Raw genomic sequence first — 23,943 nt, forward strand, 5'->3', positions numbered from 1 at the left:
AAGGGCAAAATTTAATGTCACCATGCCGACCATCTACAACTTTTGCCACATGCTGCACAGGAGATGATTCATCCACTTCAGTTGCTCAGTGCCCGTGCAAAGTGATGTGTTTCAAAGCATCTTCTCGAGGGCATGCGTGAGGACAAACTTCAAATTGTTCCTGGAGTTATCTGGAGCACTGCATGGCTTCAACTGTGAAATACATTATGGGTAATCAATAAGTAATTAGACTGGGCTGCAACAATCATGACAGTAAACTGGAGGGACAACAGACTGATGGCAGGGCATTTTTCATTCATTTCAATAAACCTTGTGAAGCATAGTATTTCTGTGAAATGCTAGCAGTAATCAACTTCCACACACTCCCAATCCCACTGGTCAGCTACTACACAGTTTACTGAAACCATTAACCCAACATATACAAATAACCATGCTGGCGTTTAGCTGATATCAATGTTATGTGGCCCTGGTGTGGACACACAGATTAATCCAAAGTTTATTGAACCCAGGAATGCAAGACGGGGCTTCCACATGGCAATTTGCCCTACAAAGTATCCCGCCAACTGAGATAAATATTTTTGATAATAATTCTACAATTAAATTTAAAACCATATCTCTGCAAGGAAAGTGGCTAGAAATTTACTTTAACAACACAGGAACAAACAAACAAACATATTAGTCCATTGCCACTTTTTTTTAGCCTGCTAGGGGTAAATAGTTGTTGGAGGGGACTAGGGCAGGGGAAATGGTGTCATGCGGGCAGAACTGGGAAGGTCTACATGGGTGCCGGCCTGGTTTGGTTGCAGTCTTCCCCAAGACATTCCTGTGGAAGCACCACGGTGGGGTGGTGGAGCTGGAACTTCCCTCTCTGTCCCAAACGCATCCGAGCCAGGGCCAACGGCCTGCAAGTGGCCAGAGCTGTGACAGGCGGCTTTTTTTCCCTGATGCCTCTCAGAAAACACTTTTTAGTCCTACACAGGAATTGCTGGTATTGTGTAGAACCTCTTTGTGTGTGTGTGACTGCGAGTGTGTGTGGGAAAGTTGGCACTGCTCCAGCCAACCACTGGACTTACCTGATGTTCATGCATTGGACGACATGCTCGAGTGAGGCCAGTGCACAGACACCCCAAATGCTGAGGGTTAAGGTTTGTGCACATCTGCCCTATGTGTCCTAGCAATTAGCAAACATCAGGCAACCCTAATCTGACCATCAGAAAGATGCAAGGGTTGGGCATAGAATCATAGAGTTGGCAGGGACCACCAGGGTCATCTAGTCCAACCCACTGCACAATGCAGGAAATTAACAACTACCTCCCCCCCCCCACATCCCCAGTGACCCCAACCGTCCTCCTGCCATGCAGGATCCCACAATCAAAGCACTCCTGACAGATGGCCATCCAGCCTCTGCTTAAAGACCTCCAAAGACAGGGACTCCACCACCCTCCGAGGCAGTGCATTTCACCATCGAACAGCCCTCACCGTCAGGAAGTTCTTCCTAATGTTTAGGTGGAATCGCTTTTCTATTAGTGTAAATCCATTACTCCATGTCCTAGCCTCTGGAGCAACAGAGAACAAGCTAGTTCCCTCATCAACATGACATCCCTTCATATATTTAAACATGGCTATCATGTCTCCCCTCAACCTTCTCTTCTCCAAACTAAACAAACCCAACTCCCTAAGTCTCTCCTCATAGGGTATGGATTCCAGACCTCTGACCATTCTGGTCGCCCTCCTCTGGACACACTCCAACTTGTCAACATCCTTCTTAGATTGTGGAGCCCAGTATTCCAAGTGAGGTCTGACCAATGCAGAATACAGTAGTAGTATTACTTCCCTTGATCTAGACACAATACTATTGATGCAGCCCAGAATTGCATTGGCCTTCTTAGCCGCCATATCACACTGTTGACTCATGTTCAGTTTGTGGTCCACGAAGACTCTGTCAGGCACCGGCCTGGGAAAGGTGCCCAGTGGTCAGGCCAGGTGGCGTTTCAAGGTCTAACTGTTATTCAGCCCTAGCTCTGTTTAATCTTTGATCGCTCCTGGGAACGAATGTTATCTAGGGGGTTGCCCTAGCAACCAGTAGTCATCCTGAATGTTTACTTTCGCCTTTATATCACCCAAACCCTTAGTTTTCCTTCCATTAGTATCCTTGCTAAGTTTCAAGTCAATTTCTGTAATTCGCTGTAATTTTCCTAATAAACCAGCTTTCGTAGGAAGACCTGTCTGGAAGTCTGTTTGTGGGATTTATCTGGTGAGACCAGAGCTGACAGACTCCCAGATCTTTTTCACATGTACTGTTGTCAAGCCAACTCTCTCCCATCCTGTACCTGTGCCTTATGTTGTTTCTGCCTAGGTGAAGTACTTTATTTACACTTCTCCCTATTGAAATCCATTTTATTACTTATGGCCCAGCTCTCCAGGCTATCGAGGTTATTCTGAACTCTGACCCTATCCTCCAAGGTAGTAACTACCCTTCCTAACTTGGTGTCATCTGCAAATTTGATTAGCATGCTCTCTATTCCATCAACCAAGTCATTTATAAAAATATTAAATAGTACCGGTCCCAGGGCAGACCCCTGTGGCACTCCACTGGTCACTCCTCTCCAGGATGAAGTTGTGCCATTAATGAGCACCCTTTGGGTTTGGTTGGTCAACCAATTACCAATCCACTTAACAGTAGCAGTGTCCAGCCCACATTTTACTAGCTTTGTTTCAAGAAGATCATGGGGGACTTTATCAAAGGCTTTAAAGAAATCAAGGTACACTACATCTACAGCATTCCCACTCCTTCTACCCCATAAACCAAGTCATCATAATTGGTTAAGGTCAGATCCAAAATGGCTGTTCCCCTTGTCACTTCTTCCACTTTTTGGACTATGAAGTTGTCTGCAAGGGAAGTGAGGAATTTGTCGGACCTAGTCGTTTTGGAAGAGTTAGCCTTCCAACAGATGTCAGAATAATTGAAATCTCCCATTACTACTACATCTCTCTTTTTTTAATGTTTGGACATCTGTTCCAGGAAAGCATCATCTAACTCTTCAGTTTGGCTTGGGGGTTGTTACGGATAAGGGGTTAATCTGCAGCAAGAGCTGACAGACCAAGAGTGGGCGGAGCCAGAGAGGTGACACTCTGAGCTCTGAGAGACAAAAAAGCATTCAAAGCTTGTGACCCAGCCTGAGAGGAGGCTGTGAAAGGAGTCGAAGCTTGGGACCAGCCTGAGAGGAGGCTGTGAAAGGAGTCGAAGCTTGGTAGCGAGACTGAGCGGAAGCCAGACTGTACTCTGTGAACCTGAGGGGTTCTGTTAAAGCCAAAGCTACTGACACACACAACCTGTGGTAGAGACAGGAGTGAGAATTGGGTTAGAGAGGGACCATTCTCAGGTCACAAGGGGAATTAGTCTCTGAGGTAGAGCTATTCTGGTAGCAGGGAGGTGTGGAGGATTACAGCCACTGGTGTGGGGTAATCAGAGAGAGCTAGGCTGGGGACAGAGACTGAGAGCTGGAATCTGAGTAACAGTTCTGAGGGACAGAACTAAGCTTGAAACTAGGAACGGAAGGAACTTGAGTGAAGAAAACATCTAAGCTATCTCTTTAAAGTAACCCTGTGTATATAAACCTGACTTTGAGTTTTCCCTTCATTTCTGCCTTTTCCTTGAGAATCAATCTCTGTGAGTTCTGTTCAATAAACATCCCTGTTTTGTCTAAGTTAAAAAGCCTCTTGTGTCATATTTCTCTCTGAGATAAATACTGGTGTGGGACTGGAGGAGAAGGAAAATAATCTCCTCACAAATATACTCAGGCCAACGCTTTTCCCTCAGCATATACAGGCGGGCTGAGAGAGTGGGATATTGAAGTGGTTGAAAGGGGGGTGCATCATAGGGGTCTATAATATACCCCCACAATGACATCACTAATTTCCTCCCCCTTTTTACCTAGATGGTTTCAAGCTGGGTTCCAGTGTTTAAGACCTGGATCTCCTCGCAGGTGTAATCATCCCTAATGTATAATGCTACTCCTCCCCCCTTCCGATTTGGTCTATTTCTCTTAAATAGGTTATACCCTTCAATTAATACATTCCAATCATGAGACCCATCGCACCAGGTTTCCGTAATGTCTATTATATCATATTTTCTTTGTACTATTAAAAGTTTCCTTCTTGTTCTCTGAGTCACATAAGCTTACCTGCTACCTCTCCATTTCATTTCCTTCTGTGGTTCCTAGCTCCTTCCCTCCTCGGTGCCCGGAACAGCATAGCCACATATTATTTCTTGCTCAAAACCCGCCCTCTTTACAAAAACATTTATGGAGCACAAAAGTTTGATCTGCTAACCTTTTAAAGAAGGCAAACCTATCTGTTAATTCAGTCCTAAGTTTGATCTTCACACTCCCCTTTGCCTCCTTTGTATTTCTGGGTCAGGTTTGCACCCAGGACATCTGCAAAATGCCCCCTTTAGCAAAAAGCATTAGTCACCATCAGAACAAAACAGTGATTGCTTTGTAGTAAAGCAGTTCAGAGGCAGGAGAGCTCGGAACAAGTCAATAAATGCGACAGCAGATGCGGCTCTAGAAGTTGTATCTGGCTAACTTCAGCTGTTTATTGCTTCATTTTACTAGATTTCTTCCTCTGCCCTCACCTGAAGCCTCAGGGCTGGGTCACAAACCTTAAAAACCAGATAATCCCTCCCTGAGCACCACTGCAGGCCGAGGCCTCCGTCCGTCAAACTCACCAGCGCCACTTTTGGTTCCTTAAAATGGTGGTTGCCCAGTTAAAGGATTTTTATTCAATCAGTCATTAATTAAAACACAATACAAGAGGATTCACATATTTGTGGATTAATATAAACACAGACCCAGGCAAACTCGGTATGCGAACTGAACCAGCCTCCACTCAGCAGGGCCGGTGGTACAAAATGTGCAGACAAGACTTTTATAAAATATCTGTTTGTTGGAAACCCTCTCTATTTTTTTTAAAGCCATCGTTATAAAAAGTACTACAAACTTAGCTGTCTGTTCCTATGTCATAAAAAGCAAGTTATTCTATTTACTATATTTACCATATCCTATGTGCAAAAGATCATTCCCCCAACCCCACCCTCCCTGAACAACAAAAATGTCCCCCTGCTTTCTAAGTTTAAAAAAATACACAGGTATATAAGCACATTTCTTCAGCAAATACAAATATTAAAGGTCTATGTAGGAAACAATTTTATTTGCACAATTTTGCATAATAAAATAAAAAAATTCAATGGTTGGATGCTACCCTGTATGTAAGAAGAACTGGACCAGCCCAAAGTCACTAGTCCAAGTTTTGCAAAGATCTTGTGTTCAGTTCCGGAAACGGCTACATAATGGGCAGGTTTCACAAAATCATTAGGAGTAAATAGTGATGACTTCACGGCCTCCTCCTCGCACCAGAAGTACTCTGTTCAAGCCTTCCGTCAAAACTTCCAAGAACTCCATGTCTAGATTTCAGTGACGTTAAGGTCTGATCCTTCTAATCCTTACAGTGACACATTTATTACAAGTCATCCTGCACACACTCTATGGCGCACCCCCACAACCCACAAAGCAGACAGTAGCTTGGGGTGCCCATTTCCCAACCTTGGCTCAGCCAAGAATTTACCAGGTAAACTGCTCACATTCTCTCTTATCTGTCAGAAAAATGGGATGTTCTACTACCTTCTTCATAAGGTTGTCATAAATGAACAAGGGCCGTGAAGCACTTTGCAAAACTGAAGAGCCCTAATGTTATCTCTCCCACTGCACAATGTGTGGACCTGGGCTCTTTCTCTACACTGTTGCATAGGACACGGGAGAAAGGATGTTCCATTTGAAGCAACAGAAGGGTTTACCACACTGTTGCCAAATAATAGGTCAACTGTCTCTACTTTGCTCTATTCTATTTCTTTACCTTTTACCTCATCTAATTATAACAGCACAGTATATTTTGCACTTTTTCTGAAACACAGAAGAAGGATACAGTTTTCATCCCCCTGTCTGTTTTTTGGCGGTCCAGGCATATTCAGTAACACCAGCTGGGCATGTTGTGATTTGTTGAGCACCACACCATTCAGCTTGACAGCCGTGTGCATCCTTCTCACGTTCGACTGATTCCTGTGAGACAACAGCAGTTAGACAAGGACCAGCAGGCCCGAACTTGCAGACAGTAAAAGGAAATTCTGTTACAGTAGCCAAAAGTTATTAAAGCCATAACAACACACAGAATATCTAGCAATTACCAACTAATATGATAATTTGTAAAAGAAGTTTAAAAAACCCTAGGCAAAGCTATATAATGGCCCTGTTTGCAGTTCAGACCAGGGATGGTCAATTTGCAATGTGCAGAGCAGATTTAGCCCATCACAACTTTATCTCCCCCCACCCAAACAGCTTTACAAAATTTTAATCAAGGACCGAGGAAACAGTTTCATTAATCAAGAAATGAAACAAGAAGTCATCATCCATATTTCACAGAAAGCTCCCCTCATGCCCTTTCTGCAAAAGATCCAGACCACATGGCTTTGAAAGAAAAAAGGCCAAACCGCGGCCAGGCATCTGAAACCCTCTTTGCTGGATGGTTCTAATTCCACCATGCCTGGCCTCCCCTGAGAGGCTCAGGTTGTCCCACGGGCCCACTCACTCACGCCTCTTGCATTTCCAGGGTACAGCATCTCTGGGTACAGAATCTGGACTCCACTTTACACCTAAATTTGTAGGTCAGCACTTTGCAATGAGAAAAAACTAATACTACTTCTGTCCCAGCCCCTCATTCTAAACTCTACACAGAAAGATGGAGACCTCATCCATGCTCTCTCTCTCTTCAAGGAGAGGAAGGGGCAGAACCACACCCTTTGCTCTGATCTCATTGGGTCATCAAGATGGTCTCTTCCCTCTCTCCAGCTGACCCCCCCCCCGATCCCGAGGGAGCTGAGAGTGAACAGAAGGGGGCAGCTTGCGAACAAGTGCTTTTGCCTTCAAGCCCTGCTCTGGAGGGAGGGGCCCAAAAGATGGCTGCCCCCGTTATGCCGAAGTGCAGTCAGCTGCCATTACTTTAAAATGGAATATCTGTGCTGAAGAAAACCCAAAGCCCCCTCCCCAAATCCCCCTCACGCTTTCTTGGAGTAAAGAGGAACAGGACACGGTTCCACATAACTTGACAGAGATGCACGGCTGGAAGTAATGAGAGACAGCCCAAGGGACATCGACCTCCTGTAGACCCAGAAGAGCAAGGACTGCCCCTGTTTGCGGAGGCTATCTCACGGAGGGCAGTGGCGACGGGGCTAGAGCTGATATGGGAGCGGATGCCGGGCCTCCCTCCGTCACGGGCAGAGCCACCCCTGAAGGGCCGAGGCAGCTAAGAACGTCGCCTGCCCCTCCGGCAAGACGTTCAGAGGCAGGCATTACCGAAACGGAGGCTCACACCTGCCGGTGGGCATTGATGGACAATCGTGGTAAACAAACTCATCCTATTGCCAGGATCCAATCTACCTAAATGCAAGTACGGAAAATAATTCTGCAAAGGATATTTCATTCTGGCAGAGGGTGGGTAGCCACTGGAAACAGGCCCCCTAAATTTGGCATAAAGCTCTTAATGAACTTATTAGCCAACAACTGAAAGGCCTTTCCGTATAAAACTCTTTGTGTCTTTTGGGGGTACGGCAGTGTCCACAGGACCCTCTACAGCTGTGCCACCTGGGCTGAACGATATCGAATCTTTTCTTTCTCAATGCACAGAGTTTTAACAATACTTCAGAGAAATGGAACAGTGGCAACTGTGGCACTCAACATATATCACCCCCTATTTTTTCTCTAACACCCACACCACAACCCCACAATAAGTTTAACACTATTCATCAAATTGCTATCCTAACTTACCATAGTTTGGGTGGATCCAAGTGCTGGTCTGAGGTTTAGGTTCACATGGAAACATGGGTGTGTGTGTCCCCCCCCGCCCCGGTAAAGCACCAGGAGGAGGGAGGGGGATTGAAGTTAAAAGCAATTGGAGGGGGGAGTGTTAAGTATCCTTCCCTCCCATTTTTCTCCTGTGATCTGCCCCTTTGCAATGCCACTTTTCAGCTGAGAAGGGGCAACTGGAGGATTGGAAACAAAAGTGGTTCCATAACCTGCATTTCTGGCCTTCAGATACCCCCCTGCCCCCACCCAAATGAAATGTTGGCACTATCTATTACCACCCAATCTGCATTTCCACATGCCTGGCTGTGTTATCCTCTTCACTTCTAATCTTTTTCCTTCATTTAGTAGCCATTTGATGAAAACACTGAATTGGAACACCTCAAGTTTCACTGCCAATGACATGAACCAACTGAATTGGGATGACAGCAAAGAAAAGCAAATTGAACCAATAATCCATAGGCAACTTCAAGTAATATCAAGGCAGAGAAGTATAATACCATATAAAGGAATATAACGTCAAACCTTTGCTCTTATTTTTTAGCATTTGCCATGTTTATATGTTAGGTCTTTAATTTAGGTACAGTCTTAATTCAAAACCATGACTTATTTCAACTATAATTAGATTGTAAAACCAGAATTCAGCTCACAGATGATCACTTAAATCTTGGTTTGTGTTGACAAACGCTGGTGGTGAAACCCTCCACTTCTCCTGTGGAGACCTGGTGGGTATCCTGCCTGTACTGTGATGAAGCAGTGCCAAGGAAAAGCCAGTATTCAGCCAGGATATCTGCATTTGTATGTCTTGTGAAACCCTGGTTAAGACCCAACTGCAAACCAACTTCAAACCATGGTTTAGGTCCTGGTATGATATATCCTAACTAACTACTGCTTAGTGATCGCACTGCCCATCATTAGTTTCATTAAACATGATTTAATGAAACGCCTGACCTGAGCCCGTTTTTTCATAAGAAACCTTTCTTCATATATACAAAAACTCGTAAACATGGCTCCTGACCCAAAGAACGGTGGGTTCAAAAGAGCCCTTCTTCAGGGCCCCTTGCACAGACTGAACCATGGGGATGCAGGGGTTAACCCCAGGACTACAGGATGCAGCCTGCAGCCTGCCATGCAATCAAAAAACCAGGTCCATGGGCACAAACCTACTCCGGCATGCAGATCGCGTTTGAGGATAGGGTAATTAAATGCCAACAATTATTATGGAGGATGAATATGTATAAAGACTCCCCCCACACACTTTTTAACATGAAGCAACATCAGTGTGTAGTGGACAGATTTTGGGAACAAAGAAAAAGATGACTCACACAGAGAAATCTTTTAGCAATTCTTCAAAGGGAAAAAATGAAGGGCTACAGAAGAAGAAAATGTTGTGGCACTGAGGTTGAACTACCAGCCAGAACATCTAATCATTTAAAACTCTTTTGATAAGATTATCTGTTGCTATCGTCAGGGTTTTTTTAAAAAAAGAGGGAGGGGAACTTAGAGGTATGGAATAATTCTGCAGCACCATTCCCACAAATACAAAAATTGGAAAATGAACACTAACAGCTGAACAAACCCAACAGGCTAATTTCTCCCTCTTAACCCTATCCTCACTGCCAATATTATAGCCATAATTTTTGCAATTATGTCACTGATAGCTTATCCAAAAAACTCCTGTGCATCTGGTTACTGAGATAATTGGGGGGGGGGGTTACACCCCTAGATTTTGATGACAGAAATGTCATATGTTTTATACTGGCAAATGAGTGACCTTCATTTTATGAGACATATAATGTGATTTATTCGGGGGGGGGGGAATAAAGACAGAGATCTAGGTAGCTTAGGAAAAGGAGAACAACATAAAAGGAAAATATGACAGGAATGCTAAACCATCACATTCACATGCTAATACATCAATATACGGCAAGCTGACAACTGAAAAGCAGCTGATCTGAAGGAGGCGTGCAGCCATGGTTAAACAATGAAGCACAGAAAACAGAAAAACAACCTAAATTAAATCAATTTTGACTTACAGAGTTCCCCATTCTCTACATGAAAAAGAAACAAATGTATAAATATATTAGTTTATGAATATGTGAGGCACATTTTCCCCAGCAGAACAGTTTAAATACACTGTATCTTTATTCACTGCATGTTTTCATCACTTGCAAACAAAATGCTTCATGCCATTAAAAAACCAAAACCCTGACAGCACACCCGTGTTCTCACCCCCCATTCATTTTTTTAATAACACACAAAACAGGTTACTGTTGATGAATACTTCAAGCACAACAAAGGTTTCTCTGGTAACCTTGTACTTTCCTGTGCCTTTAAACAGTGCTTTAAGAGAGAACAATCTTGCATCCTCTGGACTAAGCAAGGTATTCCTTGCTGAGGGTGGGAAGGAGAGAGCCTGAGGCCTGCTCACCCCCCCCCCCCCAAGCCATCTTCTCTCCCTGCCCTCTTCTTTCTGGGCAGACTCAGCAGAATACTGCCTTCCTCTGTACCCTGTATCCCCCCAGAGGTGGCAGCCCCCATATTTCAAATCATATGGTGACAAAGTCACCTAAAATAAAATTAAAATTTGAATATATTGAAAAGTACACTTTTGACATCCCCCCCCTGCACAAACGCTGTACCATTAGCACCACTTCCATAATAAATTCTCCCTGCAAAGGATGAAACCCGAAGTGGTGCTCCAGGATCACCCTGATGCCTCTGTCCGCAGGATTCTCCCTCAGCCTCAAGCATATGAGGATCATGAATATTTGTTCTGCTGTTGTAAGGATTACAGAAGATAAAGCGTGCAAAGCGCTTTGGACACTTAAGGTACCAGATAAATGCTGAGTATTGTTATTACCATGATTAGGTTTTACCTTCAGCCATCAGGGAAGGGGGACGAGCTGCTTACTTCTCCTACAAGATCCAGCAGTCTCAACTCTGACCCTGTTGGCCCTCTCTCTGCCAGGTGGCCATTCAGGGGCAGCCTTGGCACTGAAGTTGTGCACTGCCATCAAACATTCAAATCTATAACAATATCCGTAGCTACTTGGCATGCTGAAAACTAGGCTATATGTATTTTGCTATTTATACAGTGTTCCTCATACACTCTGCTTCAGAGCGCAATGTGAAATTTGCGTATACTCCAAAGAAGAGATACAACATTAAATAGATGTTCATTTTGTCTCAAAGAGATGATTACCCTAACAGTAATCGTACAGAAGACCGAAATAAAGCAATTGTACATCAACAGGGCAGGCAGGTCTAAGGACCTATATATAGGAGCAAACATGTGCATAAGTGGGCTGCAATGGTCTACATCATAAGCCTGGGCCAGTGGAGAAATCCCCTGAAGTATTTGAGGAAGCCACCTTTCACCATTTTATTATCACTAATTTTCATACGCTAACACCAATCTCCTCCATTTACAATACATGGAACATTAGAAAATTTTAGCTGTTGATTTTCATGCACCCTCATAGCCAGCAAATGCTCTAACTGTCCAATTTCACCCCCTGTCAAGTCACAGCTGACGTATGGTGACCCTGTTGGGTTTTCAAGGCAAGAGAGGTTCGGAGGTGGCTTGCCATTGCCTGCCTCCATGCCACGACCCTGGTATTCCTTGGAGGTCTCCCAAATACTTGCCAGGGTCAACCCTACTTAGCTTCTGAGCTCTGATGAGAGCTGGCTAGCCTGGCCCATGCAGGTCAGGGCAGGCTGGTTTTACCCAGAAGATAAAACTGCTTAAATAAGTTGGAAGAAAACTGCTATGTGCCACACACGTGCTGTGATAAAAAGTCGTTCTTTTTATCTTTTTATCTTTTTTTCCCAAAAGCTAATAAAAACAGTTGCTATTTAGGTGGGGGGAAAACCCCAAATATAACTTAGCATGTTTATGATCAGCTGTGCAGGGGGTGTGCAAAATGCCTGTCCTTTGCAATCTTTACAAATTTGTTATCTAACCCCAAACTTTTTAAACATTTCTAATTTCAGAGCTTAAATGTAAATAATATTTTCCTCCTGAAATTCAGTTCAGTTTATTCATACAGTGATTGCCAGCAAAGGAGAACAAACATACATTAAAAACACTATAAATAGAAAATAAGCAATTACTAAAAACCCTGATAAAATATTTTCTCCTTAAAATAAAATAAAAAGGGCCAAAATATTTAATAATTTAGGATTGTAAATTATTGACTCTACCCACCTTTTCTGAATGAATTTTAATTGCCACCGAACAGAATTTAGCTACCTGTAACAATCTATTACGATCTCCTTCCCACAAGAGGTATTTCAGTTTCTCCACCTCTGAGCTAAAATCTGTTGTATTAATAAGTGGGAAAATCAATTTCTGGCGCATTTCCTCATAAAAGACACATCTGAACGAAACATGATCTACATTCTCTATTTCTCCTGTCTTACAAGGGCATCCCCACTCTGATTTTGCTAATTTCCTAAATTTTCCATTTTTAATCGCTGACGGTAGCACCGAACTTCTCGCCAGGGTTAGGGCTCTTCTTTGCTTGTTTGACTCTATAAAAGCAAGTATTCTGCCGGTGCTAGGGTGCGTCTATTTTTAACTGGAGCTCAATAGACCGGGGAACTCAAAAGCTCTGATTGTCTCTCTATATCAGAGATCCTTTGTCTAACTATTGACCTTACCTGCCCCTCTATTAAGCTCTAATAAGAACTGCGGGGAAAGGCCGAGGCTCTCCATTTTTTTTGTAGTCTGCTTCCACCATTTTGATTTATAGTTATCTGAAATAAGCAGTGGCAGGAACCCTTCTGAGGCCTCATGAGCCTTTAGCCAAAGAGAAATTGAGGCTAGCGTAATTCTGTCCTCAATTTTTAACATGCCTGTCTCCAGGTGAATCCAGGAGTTTGAAACCAGACGAGGGACTTGTAAAACTGCCCTAAGAAGTTTCGACTGAACCCTTTCCAATGGTACATAACTAGATTTAGACGAGCCTAAAATTGTACCGTATATCATTTGACTAAGTGATTTAGCCTGAAATAGTTTTAACGCTGTGGGGACATAAAAGGCACCTTTTGTCCTAAAGAATTTAAAAATGTTATAGGAAGATCTTTCGGCAAGCATCGCCACCTGTTTATGGTGCTCCGTTCTTAGACCATTCAGAATGTTACTCCTAAGTAGCTAAAGGACTTCACCTGTTCAATTCCATTGCCGTCTATTGTCCATTGGATCATGAAAAGCTATGGCTGGTTTTAAAGGAAATGGGTGTGCCACTACATCTGATTGTTTTAATGCTCAACCTATACTCTGGACAAGAGGCCACAGTTAGAACAGAATATGGAGAAACGGAATGGTTTCCAATTGGCAAAGGTGTCAGACAAGGATGTATTTTATCTCCCTAACTCTTCAATCTATATACAGAACATATAATTAGGAAAGCTGGATTAGATTTAGATGAAGGTGGAGTGAAAATTGGAGGGAGGAACATTAATAATTTGAGATATGCTGATGACACTACATTATTGGCAGAAAATAGTGAAGATTTGAAACGACTACTGCTGAAAGTTAAAAGAGAAAGTGCCAAAGCAGGACTACAGCTGAACATCAAGAAAATAAAAGTAATGACTACAGGAGAATTACACAACTTTAAGGTTGACAATGAAGAAATTGAAATTGTTCAAGACTTTTTATTCCTTGGCTCCACCATCAACCAAAAGGGAGACTGCAGCCAAGAAATCAGAAGGAGATTGAGACAGGGAAGGGCAGCCATGAAGGAGCTAGAAAAGATTTTGAAGTGTAAGGATGTGTCACTGGCCACCAAGACTAGATTAATTCATGCCATCGTATTCCCTATTACTATGTATGGGTGTGAAAGCTGGACAGTGAAGAAAGCTGATAGGAAGAAAATAGATTCCTTTGAAATGTGGTGTTGGCGGAGAGTGTTACGGATTCCGTGGACTGCCAAAAAAACAAATCAGTGGGTTATAGATCAAATCAAACCTGAACTGACCCTAGAAGCTAAAATGAATAAACTGAGGCTATCGTATTTTGGTCACGTCATGAGACGACAAGAGTCACTAGAAAAGACAGTCATGCTGGGAAAAGTTAGGGGCAGCAGGAAAAGAGGAAGACACAACAAGAGATGGATTGACTCAATAAAGGAGGCCACAGCCTTCAATTTGCAGGATCTGAGCAAGGCTGTCAAAGATAGGATATTGTGGAGGACTTTCATTCATAGGGTCGCCATGAGTCGGAAGCGACTTGACGGCACTTAACACACACACACTATTGTCCAGGTTCCTCTTCTTCTATGGCTCCCAAAGGCTAGAATTTTAGTTTTCTTATAATTTATAGAGAGAGATTCGATTTTACAAAAATCTGCCAATCTAGCCAAGGCTCTTTTCATACCCACCTTAGTTCTTGGGAGTATTACAACATCATCTGCATAAAGTAGCATCAGAATACTCTGCTGTGCAATTTTGGGAGGATGCAAGTCCTCAGAACTTAAGTAATCAGCCAGATTGTTTATGTAATAAGAAAACAGCGAAGGGGCTAGTAAGCAGCCCAGTCTAACACCTTTAGAAGCAGTTATATGCTCTGTAAGACTCCCATTCTTATTACATCTTACCCTAATTGACGTATGTTTATGCAGAGCGTGGATAAGAAAAAGAAGCCTTTTATCTATAGAGGATTGTTTCATCCTGAAATTAATAATGAAAATTTAGAGATAGTATGGTGTATGTTTTATATACCAGTTCGATGTTAGAACAGTTACACCCCTACAGGGTTGTCATAAGTCAGCTGTGACTTGATGGCAAAAAAATTAAAATAAAATAATACCTCCCCCCAGCCTGGGAAATTATTGATAGGTTTCGATCGCCACCTAGTGGTCACTGAAACATTTGTTTCTGCTATCACTGCAAAATGTCACAAGCCAGAGCGACGGGGGTGGGGGGTGGCCGGGGTGCAGAAACGTCGCTGTTGTAAAAAGTGCAAGAAAACATTAAAGTTCTCACAACTGAAACTCTCTCATAATATGGCCGTGATTCTAAACATTCTAAACTCCAAACGTTGTGTGCAATGGATTGTTCAACATGATTCCGATTAAGACTCTACTCCAGGGGTCCTCAACATGGTGCCCGCCAACACCTTTTCTGTGCCCGCCAAGTGTTTTTAGGAAGTGGGTGGGGCCAGGTGGGGCTTTTGCCCAGCAGGGCTTCTGATTGACTATTGGAGATCTGATTGGCTGTGCAGATTTTTTAAAATGTTGCTTTGGCGGTAGCCGTCACCGCAGCACAAGTATCTGAACAAGGTACTGAAATTAAGCTGTGGCAGCCATTTTGTGGCTGGCTCTGCTTCCTGTGGCAGCCATGTTGTTGCTGCACCCACCATGCAGTATCAGAAATCCAAATGTGCCCACAGGCTCAAAAAGGTTGGGGACCCCTGATCTACTCCTGTAATCTGATGCTGCCATTCGGAAGGCATGGGATAAAGTGTATGGCCTGGATGGCCCAGGCTAGCCCATTTCCTCAGATCTCGGAAGCTAAGCTGGGTTGGCCCTGGTGAGTATTTGGGTGGGAAACCACCAAGAAAGTCCAGGATTGCTATGCAGTGGCAGGCAATGGCAAACCTCCTCTGAATGTCTCTTTCCTTGAAAACCCGACAGAGTTGCCATATGTTGGCTGTGACTTGACGGCACTTTCCGCCACCACATTCTGTACTCTGATGCTGCTGAACTGAAGACATGGGATGAAGTAGTACTAGGTTGCAGGAATGTATGACTAGATTCTAAGCTCCTTGAGGTAGGAATCTCCTTTTCCTGCTTATGTTACTCTGCAAGGTGTGCTACACATGGATGGGAAAATATTACCGCCACCGCCACCATCAACGCACCACTGTTCTCAAAGAGCTTCCAATATTTTCCTCTTATTACTTTCATCACAGTCTCAGGAGACAACTTTATGGACCAGACATTTCTTAAGAGAACAACACATACACACAGAGAGAATGCATAGGTGAACTCTGACGTGTGTAGCAGAGTATGTGGAACCCAGAGATCAATGGGAGGTTGGTATCTTAATTGTGTAGAAATAAAGGAAACACTACAGTGGAGGAAAACAGATTAATTTACACGTTCAGCAGTGATTCTGATTTAAAGGTATCTACACCACCAGAATCCTACTGGTCACTGTATTCTTACTTCTTTTAGAATGGTACAAATCTGCCAGATAATGCTAACAAAAGTCAATGCTTAATGTTTACCTGAGTTTGATACTTTCAATATAAAACACCAAACGACCTGAATCAAACATGTACTTACGGTTTCATACTGAAGATGTCCTTGTAGCCTGCCATGCATGTTTCTTTATTTTTATGCTTCTCAGATATAAGCTTTTCTTTTGTCCAGGTCATTTGTACTTGTTCTGGTGTAGCAACAGCGGTGAGAGATCTGACCATTCCCGTGGAGTGGGATGCAGTGTTTCTGTCATGGATCAGTTGCGCCTGACCGAACACAAACAAGCAAAACAAAGATCAGCAGTTTGGGAAAGTCAAGGAAATTAAATTGGCCTTTTCTTATACTACACAACTACTTTTTAGAAAAGATGGGCAATTCATTTTTTAAATTTGTGAGAAGACCTATTAAATTCAATTCTAGTTTAAAGCTAATCACATATCTGAGGGATCTGTCAAAAGAGGGGGAAATCCATCCTTCGGTTGCACTCAGGCAGGCTCAAGGCCTGTTTCCAGTCCAGTATGTATGTTAAACTTCAATATTAGAGCCAATGAGATGACTTTGGGGGTGACCACAGCTTGTTGGAAGGACAAGGGAAATATATACACATCATTCTCTCTCTTTTCAGAAACCTGTAAGATGAACGTATAAAAAAGGTGAAACCTGGGGGCGGGGGGGGGGGGGAAGAGAAGCAGGAATAGCCTGTCCTGCCAAATATGGTTTTGTCTACAATATATTACCAACTTCAAAACGTTCTGGTGGTTCTATCATTTGTAACCTGAATTCTGGAAATAAAACTCTATCCCATATTTAAATTGCCATTACATATTTGTAAGGAATCCACTGTCCCTCAAGAGATGATTGTTTTGGCCTTTGCACACATATAACTTTGAGCATAATCCAACAGCACTGACATTCCACACTCAGAGCCGACACTGGGAACCTGGTGTGAAAAGTGGCTGCCTGGGAGTTAATCCAGGCCGGTTCCACTGAGCAGGTGAGCGGTGGCCTCAGACATAATTTCTTCCCCTGCCCCTCCCAGGATTCATCAGCATATTCATTTTGGGTTAAAATCCATATATTGGAGTGTTTTAAAACAGGGCCTGGTAATATCACAGTTGAGACCTGGTGATGTCATATTAATACTGGTGTTTCCAGGTACTGCTAGAAACTGGACCACCTAGTATCTGTGAATGCGCGTGGCTTTGAAAGGATGGGCTGTTCACCATACACAAAAAGTAACAAAGAACCACATGAAGATAGTTTCAGGTGGGCAGCTGTGTTGGTCTACAGAAGGAGCAAGATTCGAGCCAAGGAGCACTTTAGAGACCATCAAGACTTCCAGGGGATCAGCTGATAAGAGTCAAAGCTCTCTGATCTGATAAAGGGAGCTCAGAATCTCAAAAGCTGATACCCCAGAAATCTTGTTGGTCTTTTAAGGAGCGACTGGACTTGAATCTTGCTCAAATAACAACATGGAAATTAGTTGTGTGTAGTTGAGCTAGTAGTGCCAGATTGCCTCCCACTTCCAATTAACGGCTCACAAGTTACCACAAGCATGCTGCAGGCCTAGAAGTCTTAAATAAAGTTGTCAAGTGGGCAGTTCCTCTGGCCTAGTCAACAGCCTCCAGACTTCAGACTCTTGCCCTCAAAATGAGCCACCAAAACCAAGGCTGAGGGCCAAAGCCTGGCAGCCCCATTCTCCTAGAGGACACTACTCTGCCTCAGAGCAACATGGCAGGTGGAACAATGTGAGCCATTGTTTTTGGCTACTTTGCTCCGACTATGGTGTCAAGGTTATTCCTTTCTGGATGTTTCTAGAAGATCACCACACTGTCCTGCCCAGCCAACTATTTTATTCTTAGCACTACAGTAACACAAACCTTGCCCTACTAGTATTAGTGGTGTGACACACAAAATGACCTGAAGAAGTATGTACTTTACCTAACCATTATTCAGCATTATGGGAAGGGGTTAGTTTTGCTGAAAAGGGATTTGCAGCCTAGAATTGGCATTGGGGTAGTGCACAAACACCTGGTTTCTTTAAATGAAACAAAATCCTCTGGGCCAGATGAATTGCACCCAAGGGTACTCAAAGAACTTGCAGATGTAATTTCGGAACCTCTGTCCATTATTTTTTAAAAGTCTTGGCAAACAGGTGAGGTGCCAGAAGATTGGAGGTGGGCAAATGCTGTCCCCATCTTCAAGAAGGGGAAAAAGGAGTATCTGGGTAACTACCGACCCATCAGCTTGACTTCTATACCAGAAAAAGTGTTTGAACAAATCATCAAACAGTCTGTCCTTGAGCATTTAGAAAGGATGGATCTGATCACTAAGAGCCAGCACGGGTTTCTCAAGAATAAGTCATGTCAGACTAATTTTATCTTCTTTTTTGAGAAAGTTACTACCTTGCTGGATCAGGGGAATGCTGTAGACATAGTTTACTAAATTGGGAGGGATAGCAAATACGGTAGAAGACAGAGCCAAGATGCAGGATGATCTTGACAGGCTGGAGAAGTGGGCTAGAACTAATAAAATGCACTTCAACAAAGACAAATGTAAAGTTCTGCATTTAGGTAGCAAAAATCAAATGCATAATTATAGGATGGGGCTTGTTTGAGCAGTAGTGTGTGTGAAAAGGATCTTGGGGTCTTAGTAGACCAAACACTGAACATGAGTCAGCAATGTGATGCAGTAACTAAAAAGGCAAATGCAGTCTTGGGCTGCATCAACAGTGTCCAGATTACGCGAAGTGATGGTATCGCTTTACTCCACTCTGGTTAGACCTCAACCAGAGTACTGTGTTCAGTTTTGGGCACCACAATTTAAGAAAGATGTAGACAAGCTGGAACGTGTCCAGAGGAGGGCAACAAAGATGGTGAGGGGTCTGGACACCAAGTCCTATGAGGAAAGGTTGAAGGAGCTGGGTATGTTTAGCCTGAAGAGGGGATATGATAACCATGTTCAAGTACTTGAAGGGCTGTCATGTAGAGGAGGATGCTGAGTTGTTTTCTGTTGCCCGAGAAGGTCGGACCAGAACCAACGGGTTGAAATTAAATCAAAAGAGTTTCCATCTAGACATTAGGAAGAATTTTCTTCCTAATTAGGAAGAAATTCTAACTGAATTTTCTAACAGTTAGAGCGATCCCTCAGTGGAACACGCTTCCTCGGGAGGTGGTAAGCTCTCCTTCCCTGGAGGTTTTTAAGAAGAGGTTAGATGGCCATCTGTCAGCAATGCTGATTCTGTGACCTTAGGCAGATGATGAGGGGGGGGCATCTTGGCCATCTTCTGGTCACTAGGGGTGTGTGGGGGGGAGGTAGTTGTGAATTTACTGCATTGTGCAGGGGGTTGGACTTGGTGGACTTGGTGGTCCCTTCCAACTCTCTGATTCTCTGATTCTATGATCATATATGGCACTTTTAAAAAGTTCTTTTAAGGGCATTTCTGAGCAGTTCAATTGGTACCGTGGGGAAGGACCCAGCCTCTAAAATTGAAAATGTCATGGGGAAAGGCGGAGCAAGATGGCGAATGACTGAAAGCAGATTGGATTATGTGCTCTCAATGCTTCTCCTACTTAAAGGGCCTTAATGGCCAGGCAGGGTCAAAATAACCACAGCCCTCTCCCAAATCATTAGGAGAGCTCCACTGACAGGTGTGAGTGAAGAGCAGGAGTTCTTCAACTTCTGAAACGCTGATAACCAACTCGACTGACATGGGAGACACAATAGCTGTGTTTACAGTAAGAATTGTGGCTGTTTTTAAGTCTGCCGGCTCATTTTGGTTGCAATATTCACTGGAACTTACTTTGTGTCAGGAATAGGTTCTGAGAATGGTATGTTGTGGTTGGAAGCAGCTGCTGTTGTTCCCCGTTCAAGGTCTCTTGCCTCATTCTCTGTTTAGGCTTCACACCGTGCGAAGCACTGAATGCCCCTTTTGATCTCCTTTGGTCTCCGGAGGGGGGAGGGGGTTGCCCTGACCGTTTATCTCCATTTAGCTACTTTTGTTCTGTAACTGCCTATTGCCTGCATTAGAGTCCATTGGACTGTTAGGCTTCTGTAACCTGTTGAATTTTCTGAATAAACCTGATTTACTGGACTTTGCATCTCATGGACTTTATTCATGGAACGATCACAGGGCTAGAGCTTACATTTAGACTCTAATCCCACCTTCTTTCTACAATCCTGGCGGGCTTTCAGCCTGGGGCGCAAGACGAATTCCCCAAGGACGACCTTCTACATACTGTCCTCGTTGAGGCCCTGCGGACTCGTGCAGAGGCCGACCGTTTGAGCAGCCAAGTGGTGCACCAGTGGCTTTGTATAGCGGAAGCAGCTCCCTGGCACACGAGGGACACTGACCTACTAGCCCACAATGAACTTTTGTGGCTGGAGCGGTTGCTGGAGGAGTTCCAGGCGGCTCGGCAGGATTTTGCTCTCCTGGTCCGGTTGTTCAGTGAGCTTGCTCTCCGAGAGGCGCAGCCAGCGGCCCAGATCCAGGAGGGCGGATTGTGTTTCCAGATGGCTGGGGCCCCAGAGGTTGTTCTGGATCCTACCCTGTGTCAGCTGGATGCAGAGAATGTTGCAGCTAAGACTGTCATGGCCCTCATGGACCTACCACACACGGCAGCGGAGGCCGATGTGGAGCAAGTCTTGCGACCTATGTTTGGCGCTGCCGCCGCAGATCTCGCCCAGCAGATGCACCTGTTGCTGGGCAGGCACAAGGAGATCCTTCCAATTTTAGAACAGGTGGCTTTACCTCTAACATCTGCCGCTGAAGCGGCTAGATTGGCTGCATTAAAGACGCAAAACCGAGACTTAATGGATTGTATGGGCCAGATGCAGGACCAGATCGATGTCCTAGTGCGCGAAATAGCATGACAGCACCAGGGGCTGCCAACTCTGGGGCAGCCAGCCGGCTCAGGGCAACCTACCACGCCGCCGACTGGCTCAGGGCAACCGACCGCGCCGCCTGCCAGCTTAGGGCAACCAGCCGCACCGCCTGCCGGCGTAGGGCAACCAGTGGCACCTCCAGCTGCTCCCCCAGTTGCCCCGGTAGGATCAGTTCAATTCAATTCAAAAACCTTTATTGGCATAACAAATCGTACAAGGTATTCCAGAATTTGGCAAATGATAAAAACATCAATATCAAAATCTGTAGCAATAGATATGAATAAAATGAGGTATGCCGGAGTACAGTGAATATAAGGTATATATAGAAAACGAGTGTCTACAAGTAACTGGAATAGCAGCTATTATATTTTTTGTTTGGTTTTTATCATTAGAGCTTGCTTCAAAAACATGGCTACTATTTCTGTAGTTTCTTGATCATACCCATTCAGTAAAGGTCTAAACAAAGAGTGTGGGGAAGAGTTCCTATCCAAAATTGATGGCATTAAAAATTTAGTACGTAGGTCCACTAGCATTTCACATTCCAATAAAATATGATAGAGTCTATCTGATTCAAGCCACAGCCACAAATTCTCTTTTCCAAAGGGGTACCATTAAATCTCTCGAATAAAACCGCCGATGGAAAGGCATTTAGTCTAGCTAGCATAACGGCCCTGCGGAGGGAAGGATCACTTAGAAAGTTGAAGTAATCCTGGAGGAATCCAAAATTGGCAAAAAGACCCAATTTGGATGAAGATCATGATAAAGGAGTTGCAGGCAGGATTGTTTGTCTTTCATGGTCAAGTAGTCTTTGCTTAATAACTCGGAAAATGGTTTGGCTGTCCAGCATCAATAAATTGTCTATATCTAATCCCAAGGTTTTCAGTTTGTGTGGGATAAGCGTGAACCACTCTATATCTGCAGCTTCTTTTAATAAAAAGGGAGTAAGACGATTTTCATTTGGAGAAAAATGAATCTTAATCCAGTATTTAAAAGTTGAGAGCCAGCCTTTGGTCTCTAAAGTCATCATTCCAGTTTCACTAAGGATAGATTGGAATGGGACGCCATTAGGAAGTCCTAGTATTTGGCAGAGGAAGGAAGTCTGTACAGCTTCCAAATTTTTATTCAATGCTTCTATCCAGACAGGTATTCCATACAGTAGTTGCGCCAAAATCTTAACTGTAAAAACATGAATAGCTGCAGGTACATACTGGTTCCCTTTTAAGTAAAAAAAAATCGTTTAATCTGTGATGCTGAATATTTAGCTAAGTTGATGACATTATTTCTGTGATTTGTCCAAGTTAAATTGTAGTTAAAAGTGAGACCCAAATATTTAAACGTCTTGACCTGCTCTATTGGTACATTGTCGATGGACCATTTTGAAAGATGCCAGCTTTTGGTGAAAACTAGAATTTTGGTTTTGGCATAATTAATTTGCAATTTGTTATGTTTACAATAATCAGCGAACAGTTGTAGGTGTCTTAATAGGCCGACCCTTGTAAAAGATAAAATAGCGGTGTCATCGGCGTAAAGTAACAGTGGAATTTTCAGGTTTCCAATCTTAGGGGAATGACCATCAATTGAGTTAAAAATCTTCGGAAGATCAGCTAAAAATAGATTTAAAAAATGCAGGGCTAAAACGCAGCCTTGTTTCACTCCTTTTGAGGTAGGAATGTTGGGTGTTAAGTGGCCTTCAGCCGAGAATTTGACCTGGCAAAAGGTACCTGTGTGGAGTTGTTTAATGAGATATAGAAGGCGGGGGTCTATGTTCAGAGACTCTAATTTGTTCCAGAGAAGGTTCCGATCAATTGAATCAAAAGCTCCTTTTAAATCTATAAAGGCAACATATAACTTTTTTGTGCCCGATTTCATATATTTTTTTGCTGGACAAGATAAAAGGAGACAGTGGTCCACTGTGGTAGGTCCGAACTGCCCTCAATCCCGATATTCTCAATTGGGCTTACATGCAAAGAGACCCAGCGACTTTGGAGGAGTGGATTTTACTGGCCGAGGAAGTCGAAAGCTGCCGCCAGTTCATCACCCTTACCCGTCGCCAAGCCAAGGATGGGGGGGGAACCAAAGAATCCACCCAAAGTCACCGCTCTGGCCACGCCGCAGAGGCAGGCTCAACCTACGCCTGACCGTACCTCGCGTTTTCTGTGGGGGGCCTGCCTCGTTTGCGGCGCAGTGGGACACTTCGCTGCAACCTGCCCATTACGCACGGAACGGCCGGGCCCCTTACCATGGCCCGATGGAACTCCCTTAGGGAGAGGACGAGCTCGAGGATGGGGAACCGCGGCCGAGCGCAGCATCGCTCCGGGACGGAGAGCGCCCCCTGCCCTCCACGTCGATGAGGCGACCCCAGAGGTATCGCCAGCGGACCCGTCGGGGTCCAGGATTACAATTACTGTTCCCCCAGGCGACAGTTCTGCTTCATCGGATGAGGGTGATGGCTGGGAAACCGCTGCCCACAATCTGGATTCACCCCAGGAGCCGCCAAAAAACGAGCGGTGTCTGCGGTAGAAGGAGCACTGCCGCAGAGAACAGCAGGACCTCCTGCAAAACCTCAAGCTCCCTTAATGGTGAGTGCAGTTGAAGAGACAATGTATGTGGATGTACTTTTACGACATTATAAGAAGGGTCTCCAATTAAAAGTTAAAGCCTTAGTTGACTCGGGGTGCACCCGCACTTTGATTAATGAGGTCACTTCGGGAGAAATCCCAGCCCTTACCAACCCCCGTCCATTTCGCCCAGATGGATGGCAGCGATTTCAGGGGTGGGCCAGTGACTCGGCACACAGCTGGGGTGGCGATGGGGATTGGCCACCATTGGGAACAAATTAATTTTACCATAGTACCCGAGATCCGATACGACGTAGTGCTGGGTGTGAACTGGCTCAAAGGACACAGCCCTACTATTGATTGGGGGGCTGGAAC

At 44.1% G+C, this 23,943-nt stretch overlaps 1 protein-coding gene across 2 annotated transcripts in view; it reads right to left on the bottom strand.

The window, feature by feature from the left end:
* Window positions 1-5,364: 5,364 nt before the first annotated feature.
* The window catches only part of SLC12A7 (solute carrier family 12 member 7), a 199,901-nt gene continuing 181,322 nt past the window's right edge, over window positions 5,365-23,943 (bottom strand). For both annotated transcript variants that reach the window (XM_056862481.1, XM_056862480.1), the window contains 3 exons: window positions 16,211-16,392; window positions 5,983-6,116; window positions 5,365-5,464 (listed from right to left, as the gene is read on the bottom strand). In XM_056862481.1, the coding sequence (XP_056718459.1) occupies window positions 5,373-5,464; window positions 5,983-6,116; window positions 16,211-16,392 (408 nt within the window). In that variant the 3' untranslated portion in view covers window positions 5,365-5,372. The remainder of the gene's footprint in view (window positions 5,465-5,982; window positions 6,117-16,210; window positions 16,393-23,943) is intronic.

The sequence above is a fragment of the Euleptes europaea genome, chromosome 17, assembly GCF_029931775.1.
Source record: "Euleptes europaea isolate rEulEur1 chromosome 17, rEulEur1.hap1, whole genome shotgun sequence".
Lineage (NCBI taxonomy): Eukaryota > Metazoa > Chordata > Lepidosauria > Squamata > Sphaerodactylidae > Euleptes > Euleptes europaea.